This window comes from Microtus oregoni, unplaced genomic scaffold (genome assembly GCF_018167655.1).
Source record: "Microtus oregoni isolate MIOR12 unplaced genomic scaffold, Mior012 000105F_ref0000443, whole genome shotgun sequence".
In the NCBI taxonomy this organism is placed as follows: domain Eukaryota; kingdom Metazoa; phylum Chordata; class Mammalia; order Rodentia; family Cricetidae; genus Microtus; species Microtus oregoni.
In genome coordinates this window covers 3,106,916-3,124,694 of record NW_024544720.1, presented here as the reverse complement: position 1 = coordinate 3,124,694, position 17,779 = coordinate 3,106,916, and the positions used below count along the sequence as shown (strand labels likewise).

The 17,779-nt window shown below is 39.4% G+C and overlaps 2 protein-coding genes across 2 annotated transcripts in view; one reads left to right on the top strand and one right to left on the bottom strand.

Annotated features, from left to right (window-relative positions):
- Positions 1-17,779, bottom strand: part of LOC121443342 (GREB1-like protein) — a 253,801-nt gene that overhangs the window by 211,272 nt on the left and 24,750 nt on the right. The window lies entirely within an intron of this gene.
- LOC121443340 (TCF3 fusion partner homolog) lies at positions 7,765-8,569 on the top strand. The gene has a single exon (XM_041645067.1). It carries the CDS (start codon positions 7,765-7,767, stop codon positions 8,545-8,547), a length of 783 nt encoding a protein of 260 aa, XP_041501001.1. The 3' UTR covers positions 8,548-8,569.

Genomic DNA, 17,779 nt, shown 5'->3' with positions numbered 1-17,779 from the left:
TCATGATTTCTGTACTATAGGTCTAGATTTGTTGACATAAAACTTGCTCACAGTAAATTTTTAAGGGAACAGAAACCTATGGCATATGGTATGATAGAGCTGGTATTTCGGATGGTTACTGAAAAAGTTCAAGGATAATTTTATTGCTGTATAACTTATAAACTATAAAATAAACTAATTGTAGATGTGCGCTTCCACAGCTTTCATGACATCACATCTCAGGACATCGCCCTCGCCCCACCATGTCTCTGCCTGTGGTGTGCAGTAAGCTCCTACCAGTACCCCAGATATGTGTCTGCCACTATAGGCATCATTGTATTTTGGACAGAAAAAAATGAATTACATATTTATATATTCACACAGTACAAGACTCAATATGCTGATTGGAGATTCCTTGGGGAAACAGCAAGCTTCATCATGGAATCAAGGCTTCTGAAAAGCTTTCTGAGACACTGTTTTAAATAAGAGCAGCAAACCTCTGAGAAATATCTCAGACGTGGAAGACATAGTCCAAAATAAACAAATGAAAGGAAACATGGAGAAACAGAGACTTCTGAGAGGGAGAAAAAAAAACAAAATTATTTCAGTAATATATTCAGAGACAGGATACATATACAAAGTAACACATACATTGAAAAGCATATTCCTGAAGAGTTGAAAACTATGTCCACACAAACTTGTACGTAATGTTAACAGCAGCTGCCTAACTAGAAATAATCAAGATGTCAATCAGTAGGTGAATGAACTGTAGTACATCCACACAATGCAATGTAACTTAGTGATAAAAAGAAATGAACTATTAAGCAACAAAAAGACATGACAGAAGTGTAATTGCATATTGCAAACTAAAAGACTCCAACCTGAAAAGCTAGGCACTGACGTGTCAGTTAACAATGGGGCTAGGCCGTGCCCTGTGAAATGCCTCATTAGCTGCATTTGCCACAGTGCAAACATCCGGTGCACATACAGAAACTAGGACAGCCAAGGAGCTTACTGAGCGATGTAATCTCGGAGAACCACTGCTGCGGTACTGTCCATACGGTACATGAGTGCATCTGTCATCGGAAAGAAGCAAAAGCCAAGATACATTAAAAAGATCTATGGGTACCCAAGATTTGGAAGAGGAAAGGGGAAATGAGTTAATGGAGGAATTGCAATGATAGATGATCTCATACATTTTTCAGAAACTCACAGCAGTACAACACAAAGAATATATCAATATACACTATAAGTTTTATTTGATAATAATGTATCATCCACTAATTACAAGAAAACTTCACTAAGACAAGACAGTAACAATAAAGGAAATGATTGGAGGCCAAGGGTCACCGCAGGGATCGAAGACCCTGTGCTTCGAACACATTTCCCTGTGAGTCTAAAACAGCCTACTCACTTGAAACAAAAATTACTAAGTGACTCTTCATAAAGCCTGCTAAACTAGCACTGGAATCGAAAACTGAAGGGGAAGGGTCCATTAAGATATTATAGAACCAAAAAGTATAGCTTTCAACTCAGCAATTGTACTTTCAGAAATCTACCTGAAGAAAATTGGAAAAGGACTCATAAATTTAAATGGGAGCCATTTAAAGTAAAACTGGATCCCATTTAAAACTAGATCTCATTTAAATTCCCCAGTGGGTAAAAGGTTACACTCTAACATACTACTATGTAGAAGTAGTCTTCTCCAAAAATTAAAATCCTAATTATTTAGCAACATCACAGAAAAATGTCCATGGAGGTAATATGTTACTAGTACAAATTATGTGTGCAATTACAATTATGAAAAGTACATTTTTGCAAAAAGCTGTATGAACTGGTGGGATTATAGATGCCATTTTCTTCATTTCCCCAAATTCTAATGTCCTGTTTTCTTCAACAGGGAAGAATTCTGAGTGAAGAAGAAAACTGCATGTATTTCTTTGTCATGAAGCATGGTCTCCACGTAGCCTAAGTTAACCTGGGCTCCAGATCTCATATCTCAGCCTCCAAAGTGCTGGGATTATAAGCATATATAACCATCCCTGGCCAAAACTTGTATTTATGAATTAACACAAATTTTGGGAGATTTAAATCTTAGATACTTACTTTTATAATAAAATATTTTTCAGGAAAATTAGAGAAACATGAAGTTAGTTATAGACAGAATCATTACTCCATATGCTCTTAGCTATAGAAAAAGTATTGCTGTTCATATTGACTAGTCTGATATTCATAATTTTTAAAATTCCCAAAAGTCTGAACTTGACTTTTTAAAGGAAAACAATATACTGGATTAAGACTATGGAATTCCTCAGGACTCAGTAATACCACTTTTGGGTATATATCCAAAGGATGCTCAATCATGCCACAAGGACATGTGCTCAACTATGTTCATAGCAGCTTTGTTTGTCATAGTCAGAACCTGGAAACAACCTAAATGCCCCTCGACTGAAGAATGAATAAGGAAAATGTGGTACATTTACACAATGGAGTACTACACAGCAGAAAAAAAACATCTTGAATTTTACAGGAAAATGGACGGAACTAGAAAACATTATTTTGAGCAAGGTAACCCAGACCCAGAAAGACAATTATCACATGTACTTACTCATAGGTGGTTTTTAAACATAAAGCAAAGAAAGCCAGCCTACAATCCACAATTCCAGAGAATTTAGACAACAATGAGGACACTAAGAGAGACTTACATAGATCTAATCTACATGGGAAGTAGAAAGTAGAAAAAGACAAGATCTCCTGAGTAAATTGGGAGCATGGGGACCTTGGGAGAAGGTTGAAGAGGAGAGGGGAGAGGCAGGGAGGGGAGCAGAGAAAAGTATAGAGCCCAATAAATATCAATTAAAAAAAGACTATGGAATTATAACCAGGAGGTGGTGGCATACACCTTTAATCCCAGCACTCAGGAGGCAGAGGCAGGCCGATCTCAGTGAGTCCAAGGCCAGCCTGGTCTACAAGAGTTAGTTCCAGGACAGCCAGAGCAACACAGCAAAACCCTGTCTTGAAAAACAAAACAAGAAACAAAAAACAAACAAACAAAAAAGACTATGGAATTATAAAGTCAGATAATTGATTTCATTTTTATGTGTGCCGCTTCCTTATGATTTCTGGTTGCCACGGCATTAACTCAAAGCTGGGTTCTGGAAATCAATTTTTCTTCTTGATACAATGTTTTCATTACTGCTTATTTTATGTTTGGTCCTAGACATCACTCCAGAATTAATACTCGAATTTAAAAATTTTAAAAGAATACTTGATATCAGAACATTTTATACTTAAGAGTTCTCAGCACCATAAAGTACGACACCCATACAGCACTCAGGTATAGTCTTAGTGTGCTGAGTGCTAAATGTAAAAGTCCTGAGATCTAGTACTAAACTTTGTATTCTGAGGAGGAAGATGCCAAAGCTTCAGTATCCCATACTTTAAAGATTAAGTGGCTTTAATACTAAATTTAAAAACCCACCTGCTATAGCTAAATATTCTTCAAGAGGCCTTGTAAGGCTTTTTGGTGTTTTAACAACAGACCCTACAATAAGGAAAACACTTTTGGTCCTTCATCTGTTAACTAATTTCACAGACAGTGTTCATTCCAGAGAGCAGACACTTGAACACAAGGGAGCTTTATCCTCTTGGCTTCCACAGAGTTTCTGAGGAATATAAAGCACATGCTCTGACTTCAGTTCTGGGGGTTCACGTGGTGTGACAGGCTGTAGGACAAACAGCACGGCAGGTGGCGACAGGCTATGTCCAGTTTGAGATCATTATGACATTCAGGCGCAGGAGAAGTCTTGTAAGAACTTGATGGTAGAGTCTGAGAAAAGATCTAGGCAGGGAATAAGATTTGTGTGTAAAGAGATAATAAGATTTCCTAGAAAAAGGTACGTAAGGGGCTAGAGGGATGGCTCAGTGGTTAAGAGAACTGGCTGCTCTTCCAGAGGACCCAGGTTCAATTCCCAGCAACCACATGGTAGCTTACACCTGTCTGTAACTCATTTCAGGGGGCCCAACACCTGTGGCAAAACCCCAATGCACATAAAAATAAAAATAATAATAAACAAAAAGGGATATGTAAAGGGAAAGAAAAGGGCACTGAGGACTGAATTGCATATAAGAAGTAGAGGCATGAAGCTCAGAAGATAAGTCAGTCAATAAAGTGCTTGCCTGAGTCTGATCCCTGGCACCCACATAAAACCAGTCATAGTCATGTGTGTGTTACCCCATGCTGAGCCAGGCTAGCTCAATCAGTGAACCCTATGTTCAGACGGAGATTTCACCTCAAAACTTAAGGTGGAGAGGAAATGAGGAAGACAATGATGTCCACCTTTGACTTCCGAACACATGTGCACACACATGCACACACACGAGAGAGAGAGAGAGAGAGAGAGAGAGAGAGAGAGAGAGAGAGAGAGAAGGGAGGGAGTTGATTTCAAAACGGGGTCTCTCCAAGCCCAGATGGGAAACCATTAATGTAACTATAATACCCATTACCTAGTTTTGTAAATTTCTCTACAACAGTTAATGACCTCAGTGCAAAGACAGCCGATGCAATGAGTAGTTTGCTGAGCACTGGCCATGACAGGAGAAAGTGTCTTGAAGACACAGCAGACCATCAGCTGTGTGGCTGTGAAGGAAGCAGTGCAGCAGAAGCAGGCAAAGACCCATCCAGTCCATTCTCCTGATGCTCTTCCAAAGGAAATAAATGTTTTCTCTTTCCTCTCCTTTTAAAAAGTCTCTGTGCATGGGTGTGTGTGTGTGTTATCTGTGTGTGCCAAGGCATATGCATACCTCAGCGTGTGTGCAGTGCTCAGAGATAACCTTGTATGTCAGTCCTTGCCATCCACCTTGTTTGAGACAGAGGTCTCTTGTTCATCACTGCATAAACCAAGCCAGTTGGCCCATGAGCTTCCCATTAGTGTCAAAGCCCTGGGGCTGCAGATATATGCTCTCATGTCTGGCTGTATGTGGGTTCTGGGAGGCAGTCACTACACTTGCATGGCAGGTGTTTTTCTCACTGAGACATCTCTGTAGCCAGAATTCAGAAAATAAAATCACTGTGTTTGATGTCGTATTCAATTCTGCTCAAAAGTGGCCATAAACAATACACAAATGAGGAAGCTGCCTGCGCTCAAGTAAAATCTTATTTTCAAAGGAAGATGGTGGAGAATTTTTGGTTTAGGGTAAGTTTGTCAACCTTTGCCTTAGACCATTTGTTCTTTTTCATGTCTTATAATTTTTTAAAAATAATTTATTTATTTTTATTTTATATGCTTTTGTGTTTTTTCTGCATGAATATCTGTGTAAAGGTGTCAGATCTTGGAGTTACAGAGAGTTGTGAGCTGCCATGGGATTGCTGGGAATTATACCTGGGTCCTCTAGAAGAGCAGTCAGTGCTCTTAACTGCTGAGCCATCTCTCCAACTCCTATAAAATTCCTTATATGAAGAGAATTGTAATGCTTTGTCATATCACCAAGACTTTTTGTTAATTCTTTTGTGGTATTTGGGGAAAATACAAAAGTTTAAATGTGTGTATGTAAGTACAGTCAAATCTATTTCTTTCCCCTTGTTTTTGGCTTTATTGTCATATTCAGAATGATCTTTCCTACACCAATATTTTAAGCATACACTTTTCCTCCTCTCCTTAGACCTCCACAGCCATGAAGTAAGAGGAGAGGATTACTTGTGCTGATGAAGCCGAGGACTACAGGAGAAACGCAGGGTGCATAGGAAAGAAGCCTTGACACAGAAGAAAAGCTGAATAAATGTTAGTTGTCATATTTTGTTATCATTACATGGACATTATTTTGACATCGAGCTCTCGATCTGACCCACCTATTCAGTCTCCCCTACTCCCTCACTTACCTCTCACCCCACTATTCTCAAGCTATCTTGATTTTCTTCCTCTCTTTTATGAAGGGGAATTATTGTTGTAAATATATTTTAATTTAAAAATAAAATTACATTTATAATTTTATAACCTAGAAGACAGTCATGAGTCACTTAACCACAGCCACTCATTCCAAGACATCGATTTTGAGCATTTTCATCGTGTGTGAACATCATGGAGTATATACTTTTATACACCTAGATGGTATAGGTCAATCAATCACTTGAAGTGACCCCTTGAGGTAACTACAAAGTGAGGTTGAAGAAGATATAGGAGGCTACTGCCAGTGTAACATAACATTTCTTTACCATTCTTGTTTGAAAATAAGACTATGCCAGCACTCCGGAGGTAGAGGTAGGCGGATCTCTGTGAGTTCGAGGCCAGCCTGGTTTACAAGAACTAGTTCCAGAACAGGCTCCAACGCTACAGAGAAACCCTGTCTCGAAAAACAAAAACAAAAAAAAGACTATAAACTAAAAGACTGAGAAATTAGAAGATTAAATACACAAATAAGAGGAACATTTGTTATCAATTATCACTTCCATGCTAAACTCTTACACCACAGCCAACACAAGCACAGAGATGGGACCAATATGTTTGAGGATGTTGCAGCTGTTACCTCACAAGGCAACAGGAATCTTGAGCTGCACTGCCCTCCTGGCACCACGGACACTTATGCGATCTCCTGCAGAATGTAGCTCTGTGTCGCCTGGCTGGACTTGGTGCAGCCAGCCGAATGTTTGCACCAACCCAAAATTTCTGCTCTGAAATCATACAGTTTTAGGGAGTGCAGCCTTCAGGATAAGAGTAGGTCATGAAGGAACTCCTTGTGAGTGGGATTAGTGCTCCTATAAAAGGGACTGCCCCCTCCACTTGTGAGGACACAGTTAAGAGACACCCTCTATGAATAGGAGAGACTTGGTGCTATACTTTCCAAAACTTGGGAGAAATAAATTGTTGGTTATACTAATGGATCCCATTTAGGTATTTATGTCGCAGCACTTAGCTTCCAAAATGCTCTTTACTCCAAATGTTGTATGATAGCTAAAAAAGTTGGTCAAAGGGTTTATTGGCTGGAAGGATGTCTCTGTGTATAAAGGCACTTACTTCTAAGCCTGATGATCCAAGTTCGTACCCCAGGACTCACAGAGTAAAGAGATAACCAACTACTACAAATCATTCTCTGATCCACACACGCATGCACACATACACTCATGCATGCACTCACACATGGACAAATAAATAAATAAATAAATGTAATTTTAAAGGAACTTTTAAGGGCTTGTTAAATATTGTCATAAGAGGTGCCCTGAGCTGCAACCCACCCGGGACGCCAGAGGAGGTAAGAGTGACGGACTTGCCCAGGAGCGCCAGAGACCTGAGTCATCAAGCGACCACCCGAAAGGTCAAGCAACCAGAACCATGCCCCCCTCCCACTCCACCTGGAGGAGCGAACATCTGAGCCTTGGGCCTGTTGGCACCAGAAAAAGTGATCACCCAAGGTTCTGCTCTGCCTGCCCCTGAAGGAGCTTTCGGCAAAGACACAGCTCCCCAACTACACCAGTTTGAGGAAGAGCTGGGTAGGCAACAAGGTAAGAATAAACTCAACAACATAAGGAGCGATGCGGCACCACCAGAAACAGTGACTCTACAACAGCAATACCTGAACATCCAACACAGATGAAGTAGAAGAAAATTATCTTAAAAATAATTTTTGAAAATGATTGAGGCTCTTAAAGAGGAAATGAAAATTTCCCTTTAAAAATGGAGGAAAAGACAAACAAAAAATTGAAAGAAATTAACAAAGTCCTTAAAGAAAACCAAGAAAAAGCAATCAAACAGGTGAAAGAAACAATTTAAGATTTGAAAACTAGCCCGAGAAATGGAGCTGGAACAGAGAGAGGGGGCCATGGCAGCAGCCATGGGCTTTGAAGAGTTCTCAGCGCCACCAGGTTCAGAGCTGGCTCTGCCTCCCTTGTTTGGTGGCCACATCCTGGACAGTGAGCTAGAGACAGAAGTGGAGTTTGTGTCCGGTGGTCTCTGTGGTTCAGGACTCCGGGAGCGGGATGATGAGGAAGAGGCAGCCCGGGGTCGCAGGCGTCGCCAACGGGAACTAAATAGAAGAAAGTACCAGGCTCTAGGTCGGCGCTGCAGGGAGATCGAGCAGGTGAATGAGCGAGTCCTGAACAGGCTCCATCAGGTGCAAAGGATAACCCGGAGACTCCAGGAGGAGCGCAGGTTCCTCATGAGGGTGCTGGACTCCTACGGGGATGACTACCGGGCCAGCCAGTTCACCATTGTGTTGGAGGATGATGGCAGCCAAGGCACAGATGTCCCCACTCCGGGCAATGCTGAGAACGAGCCTCCAGAGAAAGAGGGACTTTCCCCACCCCAAAGGACACCTGCACACCTAGACCCCAGCAGCCCAGCCCCTGGCGAAGGGCCCTGTGGGCGGAAGAGGCGGCGGGCACCACGGGTGGGGGCTTCGTTGACCCCAGAACTGGCCCCAATGCAGGTGGGAGCCGAGGGCTGGGGCCAAGGCGTGATTAAAGTTGAGGAAGACTTTGGCTTTGAAGCAGATGAGGCCTTGGATTCAAGTTGGGTTTCTCGAGGGCCAGACAAACTGCTACCCTACCCTACCCTAGACAGCCCACCCTTTGACTAACCCTCTCTCCCCAATAAATAGACTCCCCATTTAAAAAAAAAGATTTGAAAACTAAAATAGAGACAATAAAAAAAAAACACAAACCGAGGGAATTCAAGAAATGGAAATTTTTGGTAAATGATCAGGAACCACAACTATAAGCATAAGTAACAGAATACAGGAGATTGAAAGAGAGAATCTTAGGCATTGAAGATATGATAGAGAAAATTGATTCATCAGTCAAAGAAAATGTTAAATCCAACAAATTCTTAACAGAGAATATCCAGAAAATATGGGACACCATGAAAAGACCAAACCTAAGAATAATAGGAATAGAAGAAGTTCAATTCAAAGGCACAGAAAATATATTTGACAAAATCATAGAAGAAAATTTTTCCAACCTAAAGAAGGACATGCCTATGAAAATGCAAGAAGCTTACAGAAAATAGACTGGACCAAATAAAAATTTCCCTTACCACATAATAATCAAAACACTAAACATACATAATAAAAACGGAATATTAAGATCTGCAAAGGAAAAGAAAAAGTAATATAAAGGCAGAACTATCAGAATTATATCTCACTTCTCAATGGAAATAATGAAAGCCAGAAGGTCCTGGACACGCATTATGCAGACACTAAGAGACCTTGGATTCCCGTCCAGGCTACTACTCCCAGCAAAGCATTCAATCACCCTAGATGGAGAAAACAAAATATTCCATGACAAAATGAGATTTAAATAATACCTAGCCACAAATCCAGCCCTACACAAAGTACTAGAAGGAAAACTCCAACCTAAGGAAGTTAGCTATATCCACAGGCAATAGATGATCTCCCAGCAGCAAACTACAAAGAAGGGAAAAACACGCACAATAACATCACCAACAACAAAAACTAAAATAACAGAAACTAGCAATCACTGGTCATTAATATCCTTTAATAGAAATGGACTTTCTCTTTGCCTATAAAGGCACAGGTTAACAGACTGGATACAAAAACAGAATCCATCCTTCTGCTACATACAAGAAATGTATCTAATCCTCAGAGACAGACGTCACCTCCTCAAAGTTAAGGGTTGGGAGAAATTTTTCCAATCAAATGGACCTAAGAAACAAGCTGGTGTAGCTATCCTAATAAATAACAAAATAGATTTCAAACTAAAATCAATCAAAAGAGATAAAGAAGGACATTTCATATTCATCACAGGAAAACTCCATCAAGAGGAAATCTCAAATCTGAACATCTATATCCCAAATACAAGAGCACCCATATTTGTAAAAGAAAGTTAAATCACACATGAAGTTCCACACACTAATAGTGGGAGATTTTAACACCCCAGTCTCACCACTGAAAATGTCTGTCGGACAAAAACTTAACAGAGAAATAAGGGAACTAACAAATGTTATGACTCAAATGAACTCAACAGATATAAACAGAACATTCCATCCAAACAGAAAAGAATATACTATACCTTCTTCTCAGCACCTCATAGAACCTTCTCAAAAATTGACCACATACTCGGTAACAAAGTAAACCTCAACAGATAAAAAAAATTGAAATAAACTTCGTGTATTTTATCATATCACCACATCTTAAAAATAGAATTCAACAGCAATAATAATTTCAGAGAGCCCAAAAACACATGAAAATTGAACAAGGCTGAGCTAGAAATTAAAGATTCCTTAAAATTCAATAAAAATGACTGTACAACATACCCAACCTTATGGGACACAATGAAAGCAGTCCTAAGAGGAGAGTTCATAACACTACATAAGTTAATGCCTATATAAAGAAGCTGGGGAAATCCCATACTAGCAAATTGACATAACACCTGAAAAGTCTAGAACAAAAAGAAGCAAACTCATCCAGAAGAAGCAGATGGCAGGAAATAGTCAAGTTGAAATCAAAAATTTAAAAAAATACAAAGAATCAAACCTTTATCCAAACTAACCAAAAGGCAGAGAGACAATATCCAAATCAACAAAATAAGGAATGAAAGGGGGATATAACAACAGACACTGAGAAAATTCAGAGAATCATCAGGTCATACTTCAAAAACTTCTACTCCACAAAATTGGAAAATTTAAAGAAAATAGGCAATTTTTTTGGTAAGTACCACATACCAAAATTAAATCAAGACTAGATAAATAAATTAAATAGATATATAACCCATAAGGAAATAAAAATAGTCATCAAAAACCTCCCAATCAAAAAAAGCCCAGGACCAGATGGTTTCAGCGCAGAATTCTAATAGAACTTCAAAGAAGAGCTAATACCGATACTCCTCAAATTATTCCACACAACAGAAGCAGAAAGAACACTGCCAGAGCTCTTTTTAAGAGCCTACTGTTACCCTGATACCCAAACCACACAAAGACTCAATGTAGAAAGAGAATTACAGACCAATCTCCCTCATGAACATTGATGCAAAAATACTCAATAAGATACTGGCAAACCAAATCCAAAACCACATCAGAAACATCATCCAACATGATTAAGTAGGCTTCATTCCTGAGGTGCAGGGATAGCTGAACATATAATAATTCATCAATGCAACCCACCATATAAATAAATTGAAAGAAAAAAAACCACATGATCATCTCATTAGATGCTGAAAAAAATCTCCAACAAAATCCAACACCCCTTCATGATAAATGTCTTGAAGAGAACAGGGATACAAGGGACATACAAGGATATAAGGGTACACTTACATATAGTAAAGGCAATATACAGCAAGCCAACAGCCAACATCAAACTAAATGGAGAGAAACTCAAAAAAGTGATTCCACTAAAATCAGGAACAAGACAAGGATGTCCACTCTCTCCATATCCCTTCAATATAGTACTTGAAGTCTTTGCTAAAGCAATAAAACAACAACAACAAAAAGATCAAGAGTACACAAATTGGAAAAGAAGTCAAACTTTTGCTATTTGCTGATATGATAGTTTACACAACTGATCTCAAAAATTCTACCAGAGAACTCCTACAGCTGATAAACACATTCAGTAATGTAGTAAAATACAAGATTAACTCAAAATAAATCAGTAGTCCTCCTACATACAGATAATAAATAGGCTAAGAAAGAAATCAGAAACACATCACCCTCTACAATAGCCACCAACAACATAAAATTTCTTGGGGTAACTCTAACCAAACATGTGAAAGACCTGTATGACAAGAACTTTAAGTGTTTAAAAAATAAAATTGAAGGAGACATGTTCTTGAACAGGTAGAATTAACATAGTAAAAATGGCAATCTTACCAAAAGCAATCTACAGATTCAATACAATCCCCATCAAAATCCCAGGCCTCAAAAGAACAATACTAAAATCATATGGAAAAACAAAAACAAAACAAAACAACAACAAAAAACCCAGGATAGCCAAAACATCCCTGTACAATAAAGGAATATCTGGAGGCGTCACAATTCCTGACTTCAAACTCTGTCTAGAGCTACAGTAATGAGAACAGTGTGATACCTGCATAAAAACAGATAGGAGGATCAATGGAATCGAATCGAAGACCTGGATATTAACCCCCACACCTATGAATACCTGATTTTTGACAGGCTAAAAATATAAATGGAAAAAAGAAAGCATCTTCAAAAAATGGATGTCAATATATAAAAGAATACAAATAGATCCATATCTGTCACCACACACAAAACTCAAGTCCAAACAGATCAAAGCTCTCAACATAAATTCATACACTAAACCTCATAGAAAAGAAAGTGGGAAGTAGCCTTGGATGCATTGGCACAGGAGACAACTTCCTGAATAGAGCACCAGTAGCACAGACATTGAGATCAACAATTAATAAATGGAACCTTCTGAAACTGAAAAGCTTCTGTAAGGCAAAGGGCAGGGTTAACAAGACAAAATGGCTGCCTACAGTTGGGAAAAGATCTTCACCAACCCCTCATCAGACAGAGGAGTTATATCCAAAATATATAAAGAATTTAAGAAACTAAACATCAAACTACAAAGCAATCCAATTAAATTGGGAACAGATCTAAACAGAAAATTCTCAATAGAAGAATCTCAAATGGCCAAAAGACACTTAAAGAATTGCTTAGCATACTTAGTCATCAAGGAAATGCAAATAAAAATGACTCTGAGATACCAAGTTACACCTAGCAGAACAGCTAAGATCAAAACCACTGATGACAGCCTATGCTGGAGAGAATGTGGAGTAAGGGGAACACTCCTCCATTGCTGGTGGAAGTGTAAACTTGTGCAGTCACTGTGGAAATCAATATGGCAATTTCTTAGAAAATTAGGAATCAATTTATCTCAAGACCCAGCAATACCACTTTTGAGCATATACCCAAAAGAGGTACAAACACAACACAAGGACATTTGCTGTGGGACAATGTTCTTGTACACTGTAAAGATTTGTCACTTATATTAGTATAGGTGGGGTGACCAGACTACAATAATTCTAGGAAAAGGAAAGGCAGAGACACAGTTACCAGCCAGACACAGAGGAAGCAAGATGAGAATACCACACTGAGAAAAGGTACCAAGCCACATGACTTAACACAGACAAGAATTATGGGTTAAATTATAAGAGCTAGTTAATAATGAGTCTGAGCTATATTAATTTACAATTGATATAAGCCTCTCTGTGTTTATTTGGGACTGAATAGCTGTGGAACCAGGCAGGACAGAAACTTCCATCTACAGGCATTTGCTCAACTATGTTCTTAGCAGTATTATTTGTAAAAGTCAAAACCTGGAAACAACATAGATGCCTCTCAGCCTAAGAAGAGATGAAGAAAATATGGTCCATTTACACAAAAGAGTACGACTCAGTGGCAAAAAACAATGACATCTTTAAATTTGCAGGTAAACAGACAAAATAGAAAAAAACATCCCGAGTGATATAACCCAGACTCAGAAAGACAAATATACACTCCCTCAAAAATGGATACCAGACATAAAGCAAAGGATAACCAGCCCATAGTCCACAACCTCAGAGAAGCTAGAACTCTCTTCCAGAAACAGATGGAAGCAGATACAGAGATCCACAACTAACCACTGAGAAGAGTTCCAGGTGAAGAGAGGGACGAGTGAGAATATAAACAAAGGGGTCAAGACTATGATGAGGAAACCCATAGAATCAGCTGACCCAAACTTGTGGAAGATCACTGACTCCTGACTGACAACAGGGGAACCTTCACAGGACCAAACAAACCCCCTTGAATACAGGTGACAATGGTGTGGCTTGTGTGACCAGGATCTAACTCTAATGCATGAACCAATTCTCTATGTAGAGATACCTTGCCAGGTCTAGGCATGGGGAAGGAGGTTGAGGGCCTTGGTCCTGTCTCAATGAGGGGATGAGATGGTCATAGTTGACTTCCCAAGCAGGGCCTTAACCTCTCTGAGGAGTGGACGGGAGGTGGGGTGGGGGAAAGAGGGAGAGCAGGAGGAGAGGAGGGGAACTGGGATTGTTATGCAAAAAATTAATTAATTAGTCAATCCACTAATTAAAATAAAAATATTGTCATAAAAAGTAAGACTTTGGAATCTGGAAAGATAGGTTGGGAACTAAGGGCCCTGGCTGAAGAGTCAGTTCAATCCCAGCACCCATATGGTAGCTCATAACCATCTGCAGCAGCACTTCAGGGAATCAAGTACCTCCTGTAGCCTCCGCAGGCTCCTGCATGTATGTGATGCACATACATACACTTTCACATATATAAGATTAAATAAATATTTTTAAATCCCTGATAATGGAATGCTGTTTTAAAGAACAATATAGGATAGCAGATATTCATAATCTCTTTTCAAAAATCTTATTTAGTTATTCTTTTAAAGTTATATATAATGTGTGAGCGTGTGTCTGTGTGTGAGTTTATGCACTTAAGTATGATGATCTCAGAGGCCAGCAAAGGGTGCTGGACCCTCTGGAGCTGGAGTTACTGGCAGCTGTGAGCTATCTGACATGGGTGCTGAGAATCAAACGCAGGTCCTCTGGGAAGGTAGTAGTATATTCCTAATTGCCAAGCCATCTCTCCAGCACCCCATGCTGTCTTTTTAAATACTTATCTTCCCTTCCTTTTTCTGACAGGACTCCTTTTGGGGTGCCAAGACACACAGCAGCCCATAAAGATTTTGGTTCATCTAAGCTGATGAAAATTCTGCTTCCCATCTTCCTAGTTTCCTCTATAGTGAGGGAAACCCTGGAGACCAGCTCCAGGGAGGATGGCGGCTGGTATGATAGACATTACCCTTCCCTCACCATGGGGGCTGCATTCTGAACAAAACAAAGGCATTTCAAGTTGCTTCACATATTTCCAGTGTTGTACATTTTGGGGTTAACATGGAACATGTGTAGAAAAAACACATTGCCCATCTAAAGGTACTCAACATTTTTTTAAAATTTAAGTACTGAAATGAGGGAACAAAAGTCTCAATGGGCCCAGACAAATCCATTCCATTTATAAAATCTAAAATATAAGTGCCTATTAATTTAACCCTTAAACTCTTGTCAACATTTATTAAACACAACAGATTTATCTTTTAGTTTCGTTTTTTCTTTTCTTTTTTAAAGACACAGTCTCACTATGTAGCCCAAACTGGCCTTGAAGTTGAGATCTTCTTGTCTTTGCTTCCCCTGGTACTGGATATTACAGACATACACTGAGCTAAAAGTGTGTGTGTGTGTGTGTGTGTGTGTGTGTGTGTGTGTGTGTGTCTGTGTATGCGCGTGTGTTTGTATTCATAGGGATTGAAACCAGTTATAGGATTCTGGTGATGAGCAGCAAGCAATTTCTCTCCCATCTTATTGGTGTGCTTTCTTTAAGTTGAAATAACACAGTGGTAAGAGTTCAGGTCTTGGGGTCAGACTTCCTTGAATCTAATCCCACCTGTAGCATTTACTATGTAAACATCCATAGTATTACACCTCCAATAATTACTAAGATGGAGACAATTGTAGCACATACTTCTAAAAACAGTGATAAAGATAAAATGCCAAAAAATAACATAAGGCATTTAGTAGAGTCTTGGAACATAATGTTTAATAAATATAAGCTTTTTAAAAAATACTTCCAAATGTTAGTATATAGATTCAAGTAGGGAAATAATCCATTGTGTGAGCAGGGGACCTTGCTTCCTATGTGCCAAAGAATGCTTTATGCCTTAGGCCTTCTAGTGAACAAACTGAAGGATGAATAATTAAGGTTGCCTGAAAACCTTTAGACTGTTTGGGTTTTAAGTAAGGTTAAAACAACATGATTGCTCAGTTGTCTTAAGTAAAGGGTTACACAACCGCTAAGAGTCAGGAGCAATATGGCTAGTCTGCGTCAACTTATCTGAAAGGAAGGGACTGAACTGAAAAAAATTTCTCCATAAGGTCCAGTCATAAGGCATTTTTGTTTGTTTGTTTGTATTTTTAAAAGTTTTATTCTTGCCGGGCAGTGGTGGTGCACGCCTTTAATCCCAGCACTCAGGAGGCAAAGACAGGTGTGTCTCTGTGAGTTCGAGACCAATTTGATCTACAGAGCAAGTTCCAGGACAGGCTCCAAAGCTGAACAAAGAAATCCTGTCTTGAAAAAACAAACAAACAAACAAAAAACAAAAACAAAACACAAAAGTTCTATTCTTAAAGAGTAAGAAATTTGAGATTTTTTTTAAATAACCGCAAAAGGAACTCTTTCATACCTAACAACTATTGACTATTAACAGAAGTAGTCGTGTGTTCTCTAAACAGAAATCACACTGATGTACTGCTATAATAAACTATCTATTAATTAAAAAATACACTTTAGGGCACAGAGTTGTATCACAAATTTTACAGAAGGGATACTTTGCAATAATTTAATTAAACTAGAATAATTTTTAAATGCAGCACTTAAAAACGTGCATTCTTTTTCTTAAAAAATGAGCTTGCATGTGAGAAATGATGCTTTATTGCTGCAGAGGTCAAAGTTCAAGGCTCAAGAGGTACAGGAGAGAATACAAAGGTAGGTGAGGCATTTTCTTAATTATTGATTGATGGGGTAAGGCCCAGCAGACTGAACAAGCCATGAGGAACAAGCCAGTAAGAACACCCCTCCACGGCCTCTGCATCAGTTCCTGACTCCAGGATCCTGCCCTGTTTGGATTCCTGTCCTAACTTCCTTCGGTGATGAACAGTGACACAAAAGTGTAAGCCAAAGAAACCCTTTCCTCCCCAGCTTGCTTTTTGGTCATGGTGTTTTGTTGCAGCACTAGAAGCTCTAACTAAGACAGGCAGAATTGGGAGTAGGGTGTGTGCCTAGCTTGTCCATGTGAACTCTTATGCTCTAGCCTTATGGACTCTGAAGCCTCACTCCACACAAGATGACAACGAGACAAAAGGCAAATAATAACCCCAGATGACACTGAGACCGACTCTGTGACTGAACTGGCTTGATGATCGACCCTTCCTTCCACCCACCTCTGGACCAATCCCTTCCAAAGCTACATATTCAGTTAAAAAGGATGATCTTGCCTGGTAGAGAAGGTAGATAAATGGCTATTCTTCCCTACTAGAAGCTCAAATCAAGCTCTCAAAATGATAAGAGATATGCTGATCATTTTTGCAAACCTTTGACTGTCCATCTTCAGCCTCCATGTCAGGACAATACAGTGTCTTACCAGGCAGGCAGGCATGGGAGCAACAGGAAGTGAAAGAGTACCTCCAATGTTTGCGTATCTGAAGAGATCCCATCAGTGTGGCCTAAGAAAGCTCACTGCCACCTGGATCACAGCCATGGGCCAAGAGGTATGTTTTCAAAGAACAAACAGATTTCCAGAGAACATACCTAAAGAGGAGGCCTGCAGGAAGCTACAAGCTAAGCAAGCTCAGCTATCTGAGAACAGGGAAGCACACATCAAGAGGAAGGAAGAGATCATTGAGATTGTCCAAAAAGGAAGAGTCCAAGAGATGGAGTCTTCTCTTATCTGTACCAAGTGGCTTCAGCCAGCAGTTATGTTGGTTAGTTATCCAAAAAAGTGTCAACTTCTTTCACAGGAGACAATGTACTGCATTAGTTGGTCATTTTGCCACCAAAACAATCAAAAACTGCTAAGTCAGAGACATGTACAATATGCCTGTAGAATACAAACTAGTCCACTAAATTTCAGACTTCATAAGCATATGACATTTTTAATGACAACAAAGCAACCATACTGTATTGGAGGGGCAGTTTTCCAAAACATCATCATGGTACTCTGTTTTCCTCCCCAGCATTAAAGAGCCAAAATAGTAAGTAATACATTT